Source organism: Colobus angolensis, unplaced genomic scaffold (genome assembly GCF_000951035.1).
Source record: "Colobus angolensis palliatus isolate OR3802 unplaced genomic scaffold, Cang.pa_1.0 Scaffold308, whole genome shotgun sequence".
Classification (NCBI taxonomy): Eukaryota; Metazoa; Chordata; class Mammalia; order Primates; family Cercopithecidae; genus Colobus; species Colobus angolensis.
The window spans coordinates 1,828,514-1,849,023 of NW_012116355.1; the positions used below are offsets into that span (position 1 = coordinate 1,828,514).

General features: G+C 40.9%; 1 protein-coding gene across 1 annotated transcript in view; it reads left to right on the plus strand.

Annotated features, from left to right (window-relative positions):
- UBAP2 (ubiquitin associated protein 2) overlaps positions 1-20,510 on the plus strand; it is a 143,315-nt gene that overhangs the window by 59,979 nt on the left and 62,826 nt on the right. The window contains exon 3 of the mRNA XM_011950561.1: positions 6,538-6,615. Within this exon, the coding sequence (XP_011805951.1) occupies positions 6,538-6,615 (78 nt within the window). The remainder of the gene's footprint in view (positions 1-6,537; positions 6,616-20,510) is intronic.

A 20,510-nucleotide genomic window follows, 5' to 3' on the forward strand; every position in this document is an offset into this window, starting at 1 on the left:
GATCTGGGCTCACTGTACCCTCTGCCCCCCAGGTTCAAGCGATTCTCACACTTCAGCCTTCCAGGTAGCTGAGACTTGATTCTTGTGCCTCAGCCTCCTGAATAGCTGGGATTTCAGGGTCGTGCCACCACGCCCGGCTAATTTTGTATTTTTAGTATAGATGGGGTTTCACCATGTTGGCCAGGCTAGTCTTGAACTCCTGACCTCAAGTGATCTGCCTGCCTCGGCCTCCCAAAGTGCTGGGATTACAGGCCTGAGCTACCATGCCTGTCTGTTGTTTTCAATGGGATTTAAGAAAAAGCTGATGCAGGAAGTGTCTGATTTTTAAATTTTTTGTAGAGTTGGGGGTCTCACTATGTTGCCCAGGCTGGTCTCCTCCTGTCTCAGCCTCCCAGAGTGCTGGGATTATAGGCGTGAGTCACTGTGTCCAGCCTTAAAATTTCCTTTATTCTCCTTTTTTTTGTGACCAGGTTGTTCTGTCACACAGGCTGGAATACAGTGGCGCCATCTTGGCTCACTGCAACCTTGACCTCCTTGGGCTAAGGTGATCCTCCCACCTTAGCCTCTGGGGTAGCTGGGACTACAGGCACTTACCACCACACTTGGCTAATTTTTCTGGTTTTTTTTTTTTTTTTTTTTTGTAGAAATGAGATTTAGCAGTCTTTTTTTTTTTTTTTTTGAGGCGGAGTCTCGCTCTGTCGCCCAGACTGGAGTGCAGTGGCCAGATCTCAGCTCACTGCAAGCTCTGCCTTCCAGGTTTACGCCATTCTCCTGCCTCAGCCTCCCGAGTAGCTGGGACTACAGGCGCCCGCCACCTCGCCCGGCTAGTTTTTTGTATTTTTAGTAGAGACAGGGTTTCACCGTGTTAACCAGGATGGTCTCGATCTCCTGACCTCGTGATCCGCCCGTCTCGGCCTCCCAAAGTGCTGGGATTACAGGCTTGAGCCACCGCGCCCGGCAAATTAGCTTTTTAAAAAAGTTTATTATGCCCATTTTGAGAAAGGTTTTGAGGAGGCAGGTTCTCTTATTTACTGCTCATTGAGTATATATCTTTACAGCCTTTGTGCAGAGCATTTTTGTGGAGATGATTTTAAATTCCTTTTAACACTGGTAGGAATTTATTTGACCCTGTAGTTTTACTTCGTTGTATTCATTCTTAGAAAGCTGTCATTGGTGGCTCTTACCTGTAATCCCAGCACTTTGGGAGGCCGAGGCAGGCGGATCACCTGAGGTCAGGAGTTCGAGACCAGCCTGACCAACATGATGAAACCCTGTCTCTACTAAAAATACAAAAATTAGCTGGGCACTGTGGCATATGCCTGTAATCCCAGCTATTCGGAAGGCTGAGATACTAGAATTGCTTGAACCAGGCAGGTGGAGGTTGCAGTGAGCCGAGATTGTGCCACTGCACTCCAGCCTGGGCAACAAGAGTGAAACTCAGTCTCAAAAAAAAAAGAAATCTATCTTTGGCTGTGCATGGTGGCTCATGCCTGTAATCCCAGCACTTTGGGAGGGCAAGGCAGGAGGGTCATTTGAGGTCAGGAGTTCAAGACCAGCTTGAATAACATGATGAAACCTCATCTGTATTAAAAATAGTAAAAATTAGCTGGGCATCGTGGCGAACACCTGTAATCTTAGCTACTGGGGAGGCTGAGGCGGGAGAATCGCTTGAACCTGGGAGGTAGAGGTTGCAGAGAATCCCTTGAATCTGGGAGGCGGAGATTGCATTGAGCCGAGATCACGCCACTGCACTCCAGCCAGAGCAGCAAACAAGACTGTGTCTTAAAAACAAAAAAAGCTGTCTTTGATGTGTGTGCTGATTTGGGTATAAGAATGGACCTCGGCCTGCCGCAGTGGTGCACACCTGTAATCCCAGCACTTTGGGCGGCCAAGGTGGGCAGATCACTCAAGGTCAGAAGTTCAAGACCAGCCTGACCAATATGATGAGACCCCCGTCTCTACCGAGACCAAAAATTAGCAGGGTGTGGTGGCATGCCTGTAGTCCCAAGCATGAGAATTGTTAAGAGGCGGAGGCTGCAGTGAGCCGAGAGCACGCCACTGCAAGGTAACAGAAGGAGACTTCATCTCCAGAAAAAAAAAAAAAAAGGATCTCTGGCAGTGTTTTTGTAGTAATAAAAATTTGTAGAGTAAGAAAGATATAGGCCGGGCACTGTGGTTTACACCTCTAATCCTAGCGCTTTGGGAGGCCGAGGCAGAGGAATTGCTTAAGCTCAGGAGTTCAATACCAACCTGGGTAACATGGTGGAGCCTTGTTTATACTGAGAACAAAACATTAACCAGGTGTGGTTTTGTGCGCCTGTATTTCCAGCTATTGGGGTAAATTGGTGGGGGCGGGGGTGGAGTGCATGAGGTGGGAGGATTGCTTGAGCCTGGGAGGCAGCTGTAGTGAGTGCTGATTTTGCCACTGCACTCCAGCCTGGCCAACACAGTGAAATCCTGTCTTAAAAAGTAAGGCCGGGCTCGGTAGCTCACGCCTGTAATCCCAGCACTTCGGGAGGCTGAGGTGAGCGGATCATGAGGTCAGGAGTTCAAGACCAGCCTGACCAACATGGTGAAACCAGGTGTCTACTAAAAATACAAAAATTAGCTGGGTGTGGTGGCGCGTGCCTGTGATCCTAGCTGCTCAGGAGGCTGAGGCAGGAGAATCGCTTGAACCTGGGAGGCGGAGGTTGCAGTGAGCCGAGATCATGCCACTGCACTCCAGCCTGGGCAACAGAGCAAGACTGTCTCAAAAAAAAAAAAAAAAAGTAGCATCTATGCAGTGGATTGTCATGTAGCATTAAACCTGATATAGATATTCATAATAAGTTGTGTGTTTGTGAGTGATTCTACGTAGTAGTATGTTAAATATTCTGTTTTTGATAAAAGAGGAAAATAGCCAGGTGTGGTGGCTAATGCCTATAATTCCAACTCTTTGGGAGGCAGAAGTGGGAGGATTGCTTGAGTTCAGGAGTTTGAGACCAGCATGGGCAACCCAGTGAGACCTTGTCTCTACCAAAACAACAACAACAACAACAAATTAGCCAGGCATGGCGGCTGCCATGGTTGCTACTCAGGAGGCTGAGGTCAGAGGATTGCTTGAACCTGGGAGGTCAAGGCCTTGGTGAGCTGTGATTGTGCCACAGCATTCCAACCTAGGCCACAGAGTGAAACCCTGTTTTTTTTTTTGTTTGTTTGTTTGTTTTTAATGAAAAAATATGAATACCAAATACATAAATAGTTTTGGTGTTAGATGGTCACCTTATGGATTTTTCAATTTTTCTTTTGTTTGACATGTAAAGCTTATAATTTAAGAAACTTTAATGATGGGAAGGGATGAACATCAGTGGTGCTTGGATTGGAACAAGGCTACTTGAATCTGCTGGATAATGAGTATGGTACATTTTTTAGGTTTGAAACACTGGGAGCAGAAAATAATAGTATTAGGGAAAACAGGCAAACTCTTCATACAGGCTTCTTGCAGCAGGGACACCAACAGTCTACTTTCATTTTGTGAAAACTGATTCTATGAATTGGAGTTATCTTGTCATACCCAACTAAATTTAGAGTCAGTGGACCAAGGGTTACGGTAAAAAAGTGCTTGGGGCACAAAGTGCTTGCCCAGGGATTATATTGCTAGCCAGCTGCCACAATGACATGCTGTAACCTTAAATCCAGTTTTACCTACTAGCTGTTGAGATGAACTCTTGTGACTCTAAGTCTGGTTTTACCAACCGTCTTCACTCACCAATCAGAGCTTACCAGCTCCCGAAAGCTTTAGTAGTTCCAGTGAGTTTTCTTTCAAAACTAGGTCACATTTATTTTTCTAATAAAACTCCCAACCTTCTTTGGACACACTGGAGGCCACCCTAGTATTTATGTATGTATGTCCTGGATTGTAATCCTACTTATATATTCTTCCCAAATAAAACCTTTTTTACTTAGAGATTTGTTTCTCTCTATATTTTTGACTTTAACAGTTCATAACAAGTTGCCATTACTCCAAACCCAAATGTATAATGTGGAAATGCCATCTTTTAAAAACTCATTTCTTGCTTTGCTTTTCCCTTTTACTTCATCTAGTTATCACAACATTGGTGCTCTTGGCTGTGGCACTGGGATTTCTTGGTTGGTTATGGTTCAGGAAAATGATTGTCTGATTTAGGGATAGTGAGAGTATATGTAAGGTCCTTACATGTATAGGGAACAATTGTGGTAATTTTTAATAAGTGTAGAAATTGAATTTCTGTACCAGTGTCTTTCTGGGTATAATGTAGCAGTACTGCGGCAGTTAAACTGAGGTCTCGGCAGGCATAGGTTGGGATGAACAGGCCAAAGCACCTGGAGTTTGTATAATCACCCACCCACATGGCCTGGAAAGGCCTTTTGAAAAGTGCTTTAAAATGCAAAAAATGTCAACAACTCCCCCTTATCCCACTTTAGTCAAGATTATTTGAAATGAGTGTATATAAAAAACTGAGAATAAAAGCTATTAGTTCCTTATGGCTTTTTTTCCTCTAAGATCTTTTTGTAAACTGTTCAGCTTTTTAAATATTTATGTTGGGAGTTAGTATAGACTTGGTTAACGAGGCAACTTAAACTATTTTGGAGTAATTTTCGATTTAGTAGACTGTCGTACAGAGATGATACAGATTGTTCCTGTATATTCCTCACCTAATTTCCCTGTTGTAATAATTACAGTACCTTTGTTAAAACTAAGAAACTAGACTGGCACATTGCAAAATCACTCCACAAATGAATAACTTTCTTTAGAACTTTTCTGATTTTTTGTTGCTAAAAACATCAGAAAACGAAACGTAGTCAGTAATGTGATTGAAAAAATATTTTGAGTGAGAAAAGTAACTGGAAGTAAGTTTTCTGCAAATAGACAGATGTGGTGGTGCACACCTGTAATCCAAGCTACATGGGAGGCTGAGGCAGCAGGATCTCTTGAAGTCAGGAGTTGGAGGCTGCAGTGAGCTATGATGGCATCACTGCATTGCAGTCTGAGGGGACAGAATGACACCCTACCTTTAAAAATTAAATAAATACATAAATAAAAACTAAGAAATTGTGATTTAGGCCGGGCATGGTGGCTCGCGCCTGTAATCCCAGCACTTTGGGAGGCCAAGGCAGGTGAATCACCTGAGGCCAGGAGTTTGAGACCAGTGTGGCCAACATGGTGAAACCCCGTCTCTACTAAAAATACAAAAACTAGCTGGGCATGATGGTGCATGCCTGTAATCCCAGCTACTCTGGACGCTGAGGCAGGAGAATCAGTTGAACCTGGGAGGCGGAGTTTGCAGAGTCAAGATCGCGGCACTGCACTCCAGCTGGGCTAACAGCGCGAGACTCCATCTCAAAAAACAAAATTGTGAAGAAGGTCACTTGCCAGATGCAGTGACTCAGGCCTGTAATCCCAGCACTTTGGGAGGGTGAGGTTGGAGGATCACTTGAACCCAGGAGTTTAAGACCAGCCTGGGCAACATAGTGAAACCCTGTCTCTTAGAAAAACAAAATTATTGTGTGTTAAAAAAAAGATAAAGTAGGCCGGGCGCGGTGGCTCAAGCCTGTAATCCCAGCACTTTGGGAGGCCGCGACGGGCGGATCACGAGGTCAGGAGATCGAGACCATCCTGGGTAACATGGTGAAACCCCGTCTCTACTAAAAAATACAAAAAACTAGCCGGGCGAGGTGGCAGGCGCCTGTAGTCCCAGCTACTCGGGAGGCTGAGGCAGGAGAATGGCGGAAACCCGGAAGGCGGAGCTTGCAGTGAGCTGAGATCCGGCCATTGCACTCCAGTCTGGGCGACAGAGCGAGACTCCACCTCAAAAAAAAAAAAAAAAAAAAAAAGATAAAGTAACTTTAAAAATATTTTTAGTTTAGCTAAATACAACTTTTTTTCCTTCAGAATTAACCAGCATACCTTTTTAGACCTGACAACAGCTTTGTTGACACACAGTCTAGTTATAAGCCTGTGTCTGGGCAGTTGTTTGCATTACCTTTTAATTTTTCTTTTATTATTTTTTGCCCACCAACTACCTCTAACGATTTCATTAATTTTTAAGCCTTTTTTTTTTTTTAATCTTTTTAAAAATTAAATAGAGACAGGGTCTCTCTGTGTTGCCCAGGCTAGTGTCGAACTCCTGGGCTCAAGCAGTTCTTCTACCTTGGCTTCCCAAAGACATGAGCCACCATGCCCGGCCAAAAAGATTTCATTATTTTTTGTTCTTCTGCTTTCTTTTGAGCTGGTTTCCCCGACCCTGCCAAGGGAAAGAAAATTCAAATAAGTCATATGGCCAGTTAAGATGAACAATAACTTTAGGTCATTTGGTCAAAGGAATGGGTCCTTTATGTTACTTAATTTGATGCTTATTTTTCCTATGGAAACAGGTTGAGAGGCCTAAATTCAGGGTCTTTTATTTGTTTTTACTTAGTGTTTCTAGTGCTTGAGAGCCTTATCTGTTTGACCCAGATTTTGGAATCTAACTTAAGCTTTTGGTTTTCAAATCCTTAACAATTGTATATACTTTCCAGGCAACAGCTGAACAGATGCGTCTTGCTCAAGTGATCTTTGATAAGAATGATTCAGATTTTGAAGCTAAAGTTAAGCAGGTATGTTTCTGGCAAAGGATATCATCATTTTTGTAATCTGTTTTGATTGTGCTTAAAAAGATAATTTCAGTAAAGATTTTTGTTTTAAAGTATTACTTCTAGCTTCTAGTCTCACCTGAAATCTGTGTATTGGATTTTGGACTTGTGATTAAATACCTTTATCGGTGGGCAAGCGAAGGAACTGAATACGTTCACCTACCTTACAATACAATCTTTCTGAGTTATTAGTGTTTATTAGTGTTTACATGTGAACATTGAACCAGACATTTCTGTAAGCACACTGAGATTTTCCTATACATATATACATAGAAAGTATATCTAACATTTGGCACAGTCTCTGGGAATTTTGTTTAATGTTAGGGATGAACTGAATTACCTTTTAAAAAATTTCTTTTCATAGAGACGTGATCTCGCTCTGTTGCCCAGGCTGGAGTGCAGTGGTGCTATCGTAGTTTACTGCAGCCTCAAACTCCTAGGCTCATGCTATCCTGCTGCTTCAGTCTCCTGAGTAGCTATGACGACAGATGTTCATCACCATGCCCAGCTAATTTTTAAAATATTTGTAGAGACAGAGTCCTGCAATGTTGCCTAGACTGGTCTTGAACTCCTGGGCTCAAGGAATCTGCCTTGGCCTCCCAGAGTGCTGGGATTACAGGATTACTGGCCTGAATTGCCGTTTCAGACATGGTTGTGATTTCATACTCTTGTTGGAAAAATTTGAAATTAAATTTTAGGGCAATGTCTTCATTTCAAACTTTAATAAGAGGTATTTTTGATAACTGAATCTTAATTTCCAACTCTTCTTTGCTGACTTTGTTTCTTATCAAGATTCTAGAAACCAAGCTGTAACCCCTATCTCAGTGCCAGATATTCCAACTCTTAGTAGATGTCATCTAATAATTGTTCTTTGGAGTAAATGTCTCACAGTGAAATCTTGTCTTATCTCACGAGAAATCATAGATTTCCTTCTCTGGAATGAGATCTTCATACAGTTTGAGATACACTTATATATAGTACATCGCCTTTTATCTGAATAGTATAGATAGAGCATTGGCCTAGGAGTTCAGAGATTTAAGTTCCAACTTTAGTTCTATCTGTCAGTAATCTGACCACTGGGGTAATTTTGATGCTGACTGTATGTCTTAAAAATTGTATGTTGCAGGCATTCACTTAGTACAGATCATTGATAAAAATGAGACATTTATTAGTAGCTATCCAAAGACTGAAGCATCAGAAAGCTGTAGAGTATGCAGAACTTTTGCTGCTTGATAAAATGAAAAGATGAAAGCAGAGAGGCCAAATGGTATAGTGCAGAGACCTGTGATTATGAGATCAGGAGGCCTGGGTTCTAGATGGGCTTTGCTATTAATTACCTTTGTGACCATAGACAAATCACTTGATATGTTGGGATCAAGCTGTTTTGAACTTCAACTAGTACATACGAAAATAGTTAAATGTAGTTAAAATGCAATAGATATTAAATCATAGGTTTATTCACTGATACTTGAGAAACCTGCATTTTGCCTAGTCTGTGATTGTTCTAGTGATGAAAATGCTAAGTAACAAGTATCCCTTGCTAATGATGATAAACTGAAGAGTTTCTTTCATCATTCCTTCAAGCATAGCACCGTGTTGAAGATCCTTGAGAAAATAATATGTCTAGGAGTGTGTTTTGTGATAGTAGCAGAATTCCACTAGTAAGACTTTAGGGTGTTATATAACTTAGTATGTATATGGAATTATATATATTTTTTTCTTTTTTTGGTGGGGAGACAGGATCTCGCTTTGTCTCCTGTGCTATAGTACAGTGGCACAATCATGACCTATTGCAGTCTTCACCTCCAGGGCTGAAGTGATCCTCCTACCACCACGCTCAGTTAAGTTTTTGTAAAGATGAGGTCTCACTATATTGCCCAGGCTTGTCTCGAACTTCTGGGCTCAAGCGATGCTGTCATCTCTGCCTCCCAAAGTGTTGATTATAGGCGTGAGCTACTGCGACTGGCCTTTGAGGTGTTCTCATCCAAATGGTGAAAGCCAGTATATGGAATATTGTCCCTGACAAAAAATTTGTATTGGATTTTCCATGAATGGTGACCATGTACTCATATAGTTCCACCTCATATTTAAGTTTAGGAATCCTGTGTCCTTAAATTAAATTTGATTATTCAGATACCTGATCTTGGGTATTCTGAGAATGTTGGTACGTATGTATGTGCTGCTGATTAATGATCTGCTCCTTGGTCAACTTGGGGGAAGATTGATTTTTAATTAGATTCTACCAGTGTTAGTGAAAGGACATGCATGGAATGGCCACAAAAAAAATAAGAAAACGTGTTTTCATTGTAAACTCAGAGTCTAGAAGAGGCTATCTTCATGTAGAAGGATTATGTAATTCTGTATTTGTATAGAAGAGTCTTAATATTAACATCAAGTGCCAGTTTTTGGTTGCCTCTAACCATTTTCTGATATATTCACTAGCTTATGGAAGTGACAGGGAAAAATCAGGATGAATGCATAGTGGCCCTACATGATTGTAATGAAGATGTGAACAAAGCTATCAATATATTGCTGGAAGGAAATTCAGACACAGTAAGTATTATTAATTGATTTGCATTGTTTACATTTGTCTACAATTCCGTAGCACGTTTTCAACTTCACCTTGGTTGGGGGTGGGGATGGAGTGGATTATGGTGCCATTCCATATTTGTTTTAAGTTCCAGAAAGAACGATTACCTGAAAAGACTGTTTTTATGTATGGTTTCTTCATGAAGTCATAGAATCTGAAGACTTGAAGGAGAACTTGGTGATGTACTCCAGCCTTACAGTTTCCAAAAATCTCTGGACCTGTGTGTATTTTCACCACCCTCACCTGAAAAGCATCTCTTGGCTCTGTTGCTTATGTTTCTTCATCTCAGTCCTCACCTCTAAATACTTCTTACATCTCTAGCATAACAGAAAACCAGGATTGCTGGTATATGTATTTGCTTATGTGGAATATTAAGTTTTCTTTATTTTTTGTTTTATTTTATTTTATTTTATTTTATTTTAATTTTATGTTTTTGAGACAGAGTCTCACTCTGTCGCCCAGGCTGGAGTGCAGTGACTTGATCTCGGCTCACTGCAAGCTCCGCCTCCTGGGTTCACACCATTCTCCTGCCTCAGCCTCCCAAGTAGCTGGGACTATAGATACCTGCCACCTCGCCCAGTTAAGTTTTTTGTATTTTTAGTAGAGACGGGGTTTCACCGTGTTAGCCATGATGGTCTTGATCTCCTGACCTCGCGATCTGCCCACTGGCCTCCCAAAGTGCTGGGATTACAGGTGTGAGCCACCACGCCTGGCCTTTTTTATTTTTTTTTTTAGAATATTGGGTTAAGTTTGGTGAGCTTGCAGGCTTATGAGCTCAGGCCTTGGATTTTAAGAAGGATGCAGCTAAAGCTACACCAGGCACTTGTCAGCCCTAAAACTATGCTCTCTGTGTGTATGTATTTATATTTAAATATTATATAATATAGTTTATATATATATATATTAATTTTTATTTTTAGTTTTTGAGACGGAGCCTCACTCTGCCACCCAGGCTGGAGTGCAGTAGGGTGATCTTGACTCACTACAACCTCTGTCTCCTGGGTTCAAGTGATTCTTTTGCCCCAGACTCCCAAGTAGCTAGTACTACAGACATGCGCCACCACATCTGGCTAATTTTGTATTTTTGGTAGAAACGGGGTTTTGCAATGTTGTCCAGACTGGTCTCGAACTCCTGACCTCAGGTGATCCACCCGCCTCGGCCTCCCAAAGTGTTGGGATTACAGGTGTGAGCCACCACACCTGGCCTGTGTTTATATTTCTTAAATTGAGGAAAGTATTTTAGAGTAGATTAAAACAAATAATGACTCACCTAAAAGAGGATACAAAGATGAACACATCAATAACTGCTTTTTCTTGGAAAATTTAAACCAAACAAACTGACCGTGTCAGTGTTCAGATTTAATTGAAGTCTCATTTTAGGGTCATGCTGCATTAGGTACAAGAAATACAAAACTGAACTGTGAGAAACTGAAAGCTAAAATGACTATATTTTTAGTTGATGTGAAACAAAGAGAATGAATTCTTTTACAGTAAAAATTAACTAATGTGGAAAAGATTTCACTGTTTGAGCGTAGCAGTATGTTAGTAAAATTCCATGTAAGAGAACACTGATACATAAGACAAACCACTAAATTTGTGATTTTTTTGGGGGGGGCTCGGAAAACCATGTTAAATGATGAATTAAAATTTTGAATAATTTTGGTGTACTGACTTGGGAATAAGTGTCCTGGGTTTTGCAAAATATGGAGGATCTGTTTACCTTATTGCTAATGGATACAGCAGAGCATGGCCTTCAGTTATTTTCAAAGTGAACTGAAGAGCCTAACTGCCCTCTTTGTTTAATAAAAAAAAAAAAAAAAAAAAAAAAAATTTTTGGGAATAAACAAAATAATCCAAATTGTTCACTGGAGGGGATGTTTTTGGATCTTTTTATGGTAGAGGTAAGTCCAGACACTATTTTTTGTTGCCTTTCCTTTAGCTGCAGCAGATTTAATTCCTTTTCTCTGGTAGTTAGGTGAATTTTTAAGTCTTAAATGTCCAATTTTCTCTTTCTGTTTTGAGTTTTAACACCCCCTCCTCATTTGGGACAGAACCTGAAGGAGGTTCTTCTAGGCTATGTATTAGAAAGTAAGGCTGACTGGGTGCGGTGGCTCACACCTGTAATCCCAGCACTTTGGGAAGCCGAGGTGGGTGGATCACAAGGTCAGGAGTTTGAGACCAGCCTGGCCAACATGGCAAAACCCCATGTCTACTAAAGATACAGAAAATTAGCCAGGTGTGGTGGTGGGCGCCTGTAATCCCAGTCTCTCAGGCGACTGAGGCAGGAGAATCGCTTGAACCCAGGAAGTGGAGGTTGCAGTGAGCCAAGATTGCGGCATTGCACTCCAGCCCGGGCAACAGTACAAGACTCGGTCTCAAAAAAAAAAAAAAAAAAGGTAAAACTGAATTTTTCGTGAACGTCTCTTTGGTTACCTCTTGAACAATTTTATAGTGTGGGCTATATCTGACTTCTTGTTTTCTTCAAAGATAAGAAAATAGCAGATGAAGTTCTGACTATAGTTGTGAAAGAATACACTTGTTCAGGGCTGAGTGGGCTGTGGGGGAAATACAGAAGTAGAGGGAAAGAAAGTCTTTGTTTTAGTTGTTTGGTGTTTTGGGTTTTTTTTATTAAGACAGGGTCTCACTCCATTGCCCAGCTTAGAGTAGAGTGGTGCCATCATGGTTCACTGCAGCCTCAATCTCCCGGGCTTACACCATCCTCCAGCCTGCCGAGTAGCCGAGACCACAGGCACATGCCACTACACTTGGCTAATTATTTTTATATTTTGTAGAGATAGGGTCTCTCTGTGTTTCTTTCTTTCTTTTTTTTTTTTTGAAATGGAGTCTCGCTCTGTCGCCCAGGCTGGAGTGCAGTGGCCGGATCTCAGCTCACTACAAGCTCTGCCTCCCGGGTTTACGCCATTCTCCTGCCTCAGCCTCCGGAGTAGCTGGAACTACAGGCGCCCGCCACCTCGCCCGGCTAGTTTTTTGTATTTTTTAGTAGAGATGGGGTTTCACCGTGTTAGCCAGGATGGTCTCGATCTCCTGACCTCGTGATCCACCCGTCTCGGCCTCCCAAAGTGCTGGGATTACAGGCTTGAGCCACCGCGCCCGGCCCTCTCTGTGTTTCTATGTTGCTCAGGCTGGAGGAAGTCTTTGAAACCCTGGTTTGTTGAGAACCATTCTCTGGTACATCTTGTCTCTCATACTGTTTGCCTCATCTCTTACCTGGTTGCCATCTGCAGCACCCATGGCTGAACGGCTTTGATTATCTTCCCTTGACTGAGATAGAGTTAATTGGAGTAGAGTTGACAGAATATAAACACTGTGATGTTGCTAGGAGCAAGAGCATGAAGGCAAACGATTCTAACCTTTCTCTGTGCCAAAGTCTTCTGAAACAAAATTATTACTTGGAAAAGGTATTAAGTGCAATTGTCTGTGATATTTTTAAGGATAAGTTTATTTTTTCTTATGTAAGTATATCTGTCACAAAGGAAGATACTGAACACAAGTACTGAACTTTTTGTTTCATCATCATGTTTGGTTGGTGTGACAAAATTGTTTTGAAGTATTAGTCTCTTGCATTAATGTACTTACTGTTTTTAGTAAGTTGTGTTGGTAGTTTTTGGCAAAGGCAAAGTGGTGGGAGAGTAATTTTTGAACTAGCTGGCTTTGAGGACTGCTGTTCTGATTATTACGTGGTGGCTGGGAGGACCTCTCCTCGTTTTCTTCATACCCATTCTACAATTAGCAAAATACCGATAACAGAGGTTGCCAGAAATTCTCTTGGAAATCCTCTATAATTACTTGGTTGACTTTTCAAAGTATGCATGTGTGCATGCTTTGCAGACTTCTGCAAAATACACAGTAATCTTTTTAGTAGTTACTATGGTATTGTAAAGATTGCTTCTTAAAGGTTCTTTTCCCTATTTGCCACCCCCAAATAAGTTGTCTTTGTAGATCTCATAAACCAAGACTTTGCTTGAGGGGCAGCAGGATGGGGAGAGTGTCTTTTTTTTATTTTTATTTTTTTGAGATGGAGTCTTGCTCTGTCACCCAGGCTGGAGTGCATTGGCATGATCTCAGCTCACTGCAACCTCAACCTCTGCCTCCCAGGTTCAAGCAGTTCTCCTGCCTCAGCCTCCTGAGTAGCTGGACAGACATCTGCCACCATGCCTGGCTAATTTTTTTTTTTTTTTGAGATGGAGTTTTGCTCTTGTTGCCCAGGCTGGAGTGTAATATCTTGGCTCACCGCAACCTTTTGCCTCCCGGGTTCAAGCGATTCTCCCACTTCAGCCTCCCAAGTAGCTGGGATCATAGGCATGCAACACCACACCCGACTAATTTTGTATTTTTAGTAGAGATGGGATTTCTCCATGTTGGTCACGCTGGTCTTGAATTCCCGACCTCAAGTGATCTGCCCGCCTCAGCCTCCTAAAGTGCTGGGATTACAGGCATGAGCCACTGTGCTTGGCTGCTAATTTTTGTATGTTTAGTAAAGATGGAGTTTCACTATGTTGGCCAGGTTGGTCTGGAACTCCTGACCTCATGATCTGCCCACCTTGGGGTCCCAAAGTGCTGGGATTACAGGTGTGAGCCACTGCGCCTGGCCAGGGTATCATTTGCTATATGAAATGGGGTAAAGTGTTTCTCAGGTGTTTTACAAAGACAGTTGGCCCCTTTATAAAGATAGAGTACCTTTAGGCCAGGCTGTGTAAAGATATACATTGTGTATACATATACTTTATGCCAGCTCTTCTGGGATGATTTTTCCAGGACCTCTGGAATTTACTTTTTGTATTATAACCTAAGAGGACTGGATTCTGTTTTACACAGTTGTCTTTTCATATTAGCAAACATAATAAATTGAGTTTGTGCACTATGGGCATTATTTTCTCTGGCATAGATAAGCTTTTTTATTTAAGTAGAAAATAATTGCAGAAAAATATAAAAGATTACATCACATTAAACATCCTCACTTAGATAATGACTTATACCACTTCCTTCAGTAAGTACATAGGCTTCTATCTGAACTAAAAAATGTAATTCTATATGCTGTTTGCTGATAGCTTTTTTTTTTCTATCAAGGACCTTTTTCTGTATGTACCTATGTAACTGGTAAAATGGCTGCGTACTGCTCCTTTTATGGATACACTAGACTACTTAGTCTCCTGAACTTGATATTTTGGGAATCCCCCTCTCCTCCTTTTATGCTGTTGATCATTTTGTCTGCACATAAATGTTTGAACAATTATTACGTTATTGTAATTGAGACAGAGTCTGGCTCTGTCACCCAGGCTGGAGAGAAGTGATATGATCTTGGCTCACTGCAGCCTCCACCTCCTAGGATCAAGCCTTCCAGGTTCAAGTGATTCTCCTGCCTCACCCTCCTGAGTAGCTGGGATTACAGGTGCCCACCACCACTCCCAGCTAATTTTTATATTTTTAGTAGAGATGGAATTTCATCATGTTGGCCAGGATAGTTTCCAACTCCTGCCCTCAAGTGATCTGCCTGCCTTGGACTCCCAGCGTGCTGGGATTACAGGCGTGAGCCAGTGTGCTTGGACACATTATTTTATTTGAATAAGGGCCTAGAAGTAGAATTGCTGGGTTGAAAGAGTATGCACCAAATAAAATTTGAGTACTAGGACAAGCGCAGTGGCTTTCGCCTGTAATACCAGTACTTTGGGAGGCCGAGGTAGGTGGATCACCTGACGTCAGGAGTTCGAGAGCAGCCTGGCCAACATGGTGAAACCCCGTTTCTGCTAAAATTACAAAAATTTGCTGAGTGTGGTGGTGTATGCCTGTAATCCCAACTACTTGGGAGGCTGATACAGGAGTTATTGCTTGTTCCCAGGAGGTGGAGATTGCTGTGAGCCGAGATTGTGCCATTGCACTCCAGTCTGGGTGACAGAGTGAGACTCTCTCAAAAAAAATAAAATTTTGAGGTACTATTGCTAAGTAACCTTCTAGAAGAGTTACAATAGATGCATGCTCACCAAAACTGTATGATAATACCTGATTGTTTCACCTTAACTATCAGGTGTCAGTATATTCAATCTTCATTATCAAAACTTAGAGGTGGAAAATAATTTGTATTTTGTTCATATCCATTTTATATCTAATTAAATATGTGAGTTCATCAGAACTTTGCAGAAGACCAGATACTCCATTTCAAAAAAGTGTTTGGAAGTTGGCTTCCACTGTTGTGGAAATAATTCAGCTTATCACCCAAACGGTAGTTCATTAATTTCCAGTGCTAATGTTTAGTTTGGATATACAATGTCAAATTTTGTTTTTCCATAAGATTTTTAAAAAGCATAAAATAGTTACTACTCTTAATTTTGGATGGAGTCATTTCAAATCCCTTCTGAAATAAGGCAGATTATGAATAAGTAAATAGAAACTATTGGGCTAATTTTAGGATTTCTCTGTAACTACCTTGCTTGATAATTTTTATATCCACTTATAGTCAAGAATGTAGTATCTTTCTTTTCTCAGCAATTTGTATATATATGATATGATTAGGTTTGTTATCACCATTTGGGGAGAGGTGGAGAAGGGAGGTTATATAAATTATTTGACTTCTCACTAGAAGAATTCTTGGGAGATTAAAATTTTAAGTACTTTATAAATTTTTAAAAAGCCCACCAAAGCCAAGCTAAAATTTTACTTATCTGCCATTAAATTGTTTTAGATAATTAGTTTGAATAATGGAACAGGCAAGGTTGTATTCCTGGAGCTTTTGGGGCATCATTCTAAGTAATTTTGTGGTCTTTGAATTAATACGTAGATTTAAGGCCTAATAGATAAGTGAGGTGGTGTAGAATAGGAGCTTGGGGAAATGACATTTACTGTATTCCTAAATTTGCATAGGAAAGGGCTCTATGTTGGGAAAATGTACAGTATTTTGTCAGGTCAGCTAATAGCTGTAATTATTTAGCAACAGGAGCTTAGCAAGAGGATTGTTATCTTTATCATCAAGAAAGTAGAACTATATGGAAAGAATTTAAATGATAAGCAGGTGAGCTGCAAGCTGTGGGTAGTTAGATTTGAAAGATACATGCATGTGCTGGGCGCGGTGGTCCACGCCTGTAATCCCAGCACTTTGGGAGGCCGAGGAGGGTGGATCACAAGGTCAGGAGATCGAGACCATTGTGGCTAACACGGTGAAACCCCGTTTCCACTAAAAATACAAAAAATTAGCTGGGCGTGGTGGTGGACGCCTGTAGTCCCAGCTACTCAGGAGGCTGAGGCGGGAGAATGGCGTGAACCTGGGAGGCGGAGCTTGTAGTGAGCAGAGATCACGCCACTGCACTCCAGCCTGGGCGACAGAGCGAGACTCTGTCTCAAAAAAATAATAATAATACTAAAAAAAGAAAGATACATGCATGTGCCCTTGATAATTATACACACTTAGAATGATAAATGATTAACAGCCGTTCTCTCTGATAGACTTCATGGGAGACCGTAGGGGGGAAGAAAAAGAATTTTGCAAAAGAAAATTCAGAAAACAAAGAGAATAGAGAGAAGAAAAGCGAGAAAGAATCAAGTCGTGGACGTGGAAACAACAACCGGAAAGGAAGAGGCGGCATTCGTGGCAGAGAATGTAAGTACAGACTTTCTCCTCAATTTTTTCTCTTCTCTTCTTTCGTCTCGAGTGACCCTTCTGTCTCAGCCTCCCAAAGTGTTGGAATTACAGGCATGAGCCACTGCGCTCAGCTTTCTCAAATTTTTTCTTAGGAGTTTCCTTACATTCTGAACAACTGAAAGATTAGTCCATAGCATGCTCATAAATTTGTTTCCTCAATGCAGAATTTGTTCTAATAATTAACACTAGAAATGAGTGGCACCTGAGTAGTTTCATAAGCGCCTCCCATGTGGTTTCATATCAACATTGATCTGAGCTATAGGCAGGTGGTTGTGTAGTGGGTCTTATGACTGCCTTCTGTTATAAGGCAGACACATTCGTTAATTTAAGAATTATGTGTGTGTGGCAAAGAAGAGGCCAGGGGTCATTTACTTATAGGTGGATAAAGCTGTTTTTTTCTTCTCCATTTATAGAGATTCACGGTATAGATAAGAGTTAGATTAAGAGAAAAGTTGCTAAATAGGCAGGATTTCTCTTAAGCAGGTCTCATTTCCATTAGACCTAGGTTTTCTAGGTTTTGTCACTGTTTATGCAAAACAACCCTGTCTGCTCTGGCAGTGTGTCAGTGTAGCTAAGTTATGAAAGAATAAAATGTAAATATTTAACATATCACTCTAGAGACTCTTGCTGTCTCATACATTCCACCGATATTTATTGAGTATCTATTATGTAGTGGATACTTTTATAGGCATACAGCAATGAATAAAATAGGTAAAATCTTTGCCCTTCTAAAACTTATATTTTAAAGAAGGTCAAATGGGATGTAACAATAAAGATAAAATATTTTATATTAATATATTTTAATGGTGTTATATAGAAATTATGTTATAGGGAAAAACAAAGGCAGAAAGAGAGATGTAAATTATGGGAAGAGGTCTGGCAAATATAAGTGGGTTTCCAAGGAAAGCCTCACTGGAATTTATGTGAATCAACCTCTGACAGAGGTGAGGGGAGCAAGTCATTCCAATATCATTTATAAAATTTCTGTATTATGTAGAGCTATTAATGCCAATATAGGGATGAGAAAAAGAAAAGACTGCGAGTTGGCATCTTCCGGTTAGTATTCTAGAAAAACCCAATGCTAACACTTTAGTTTTTCTAAGAACTCAGTGTTTTCCTTGGTATTACTATTTTGCTATTCTGTGCCTTTCTAGGCTTTGAACCTAACTAATGAGCAAATTCTGTGATATATTAACGTAGTTGCATAATGGAGGTAGTTTTTTTGAAGCAAAAACTTCACAGCAAGTCCACAAAGAAGAAAGAAAAATCAATATTTTTTAAAATTTATTTTCAGAATTTTCATGTGAATAAGGAAGATGTGATTTCTTTTTCTCTTTTTTTTTTTTGTTTTTTACTTTTTATTTTGAGACAAAGTCTTACTCTTCCACCCAGCTGAAGTGCAGTGGCGTGATCACAGCTCACTGCAGCCTTGACCTCCCTGGGCTCAGGTGATCCTCCCACCTCAGCCTCCTGAGTAGCTGGGACTACTAGCTGCACTCCATCACAACCACGCCTGGCTAATTTTCATATTTTTTGTATTTTGTATATTGTATTTTTACTGAGACAGAGTCTTGCTCACTTGCCCAGACTGGAGTGCAGTGAGGAGATCTCGGCTCACTGCAACCTCTGCCTATTGGGTCCAAGCAATCTCCTGCCTTAGCCTCTCGAGTAGCTGGGACTATAGGTACATGCCACCACACCCGGGTAATTTTTATATTTTTCGATAGAGACGGGGTTTCCTTGTGTTAGCCAGGCTGGTCTTGAACTCCTGGCCTCAAGTGATCCGCCTGCCTCAGCCTCCCAGAGTGCTGGGATTATAGGTATGAGTCACTGCACCTGACCAATTTTTGTATTTCTTTTGTATGTCGCCCAGGCTGGTCTCAAGCTCTTGGGCTCAAGAGATCTGCCCCCCTCAGCTGGAAATTAGGAGTGCTGGAATTACAAGTGTAAGCCACTGTGCCTGACCTCATTCAGTTTTTAAGTCACTTATGTTTTTGTTTTTCCTGTTTCTGAACCCGTTGTTTAAATTGTAGCCTGTTTGTCATTCCTTCTTTGCCTTTAATAGGTGCTTGGTAAGGTTACGTACAAGAGGTTTGGAAATGGAAATTTGATTTTTCTGCTCTTTTCCCCTAGTTAGAGGTGAAGAAAATGGAATTGATTGCAATCAAGTGGACAAACCTTCAGATCGTGGCAAGCGAGCCCGAGGTAGAGGTAAGCTAGAGTAAGAGAGAAGAAAATGCTTTCAATTAGGAGGAAGAAGCAGGCAGTTGCTTTGCTGGACTCTCACTAGGGATAGCAGTGTGTTCTGAAAGAATGGCAGGTCGTCTTAAAATCTGATCATTTGTTTACTGATGCCTGTAAATGAACTATTTTGTGTTATGTAGTTTTGAAGAAACCAAAGGGTTGTTTTTGGATGAGCTGAGAAAGCCCTTTCTATGAATAATTTAAAACTTAAAGCGTTGGCAAATTATAATTGTATTACATTTGGAATACAATGCAATAGGGTTTTTAAAACCTTACTTTAAAAATACTTTATTGCAAAAAAAGGCTATGTTCATTTGAGCCTTCAGTGAGTTGTAGTCTTTTTGCTGTAGTCTTCACTTCCAGCTATTTTGAAGTGTATAATACGTAATTGTGAAGTAGTCACCTTACTTTACTGTTGAACATTAGAACTTACTCCCTTTTTTTGGGACAGGGTCTTACTCTGTCACCCAGGCTGGAGTGCAGTGGCACCATCTCAGCTAAGTGCAACCTCTACCTCCTGGGCTCAAACAATCCTTCCACTTACCCTCCTGAGTATCTGGGACTACAGGTGCACGCCACCATGCCCAGCTAATTTTTGTATTGTTGATAGACATGGGGTTTTACCATGTTGGCCAGTCTGGTCTCAAACTCCTGGCCTCAAGTGATCCACCCGCCTAATCCTCCCAAAGTGGTGGGATTACAGGCATGAGCCACCGAGCACGGCCTAGAATTTATTCCTTCTGTGTTTTAACCTATCCACCAATCTCTCTTTATTCCCCACCCTCTATACACGTCACCTTCTCTGCCTCTGGTAACTATCTTTCCACTCTCTACCTGCATGAGATAACTTTTTTAGCTCCCATGTGAGTGAGTATGTGTGATATTTGTCTTTCTGTGTCTGGTTTATTTTATTTAATACAATGTCTTCCAGGTCCATTCATGTTGCTCCAGAGGACATCATTTTATTCTTTTATGACTGAATAGTATTCCAACGTGTAAATTTATCACTTTTTGAAATCCATTCATCTGTTGATGAACACTTAAGTTGATTCTCTATATTTGTGAATATTGTGAATAGTGCTTCACTTCAAAATAGCTAGAAGTGAGGACTTGAAAAGTTCTCAACACATAGAAATGATAAATGCTCATGGTAACGGATACCCTAAATACCACAACTTGATAATTATGTATTCTCTGCTTGTAGCAAAGTACTACATGTACCCCATAAATGTGTTTAAATATTACGTATCTGTAAAAAGTTAAAAATTTAAAAAGAAGAGAAATTGCCACAGCCACCCCAACCTGGCAACCATGAAGCACTATTGGTTTCCTTTTCTGGTTTCCTTTTCTTTTTTTTTTTTTTTTTTGAGACGG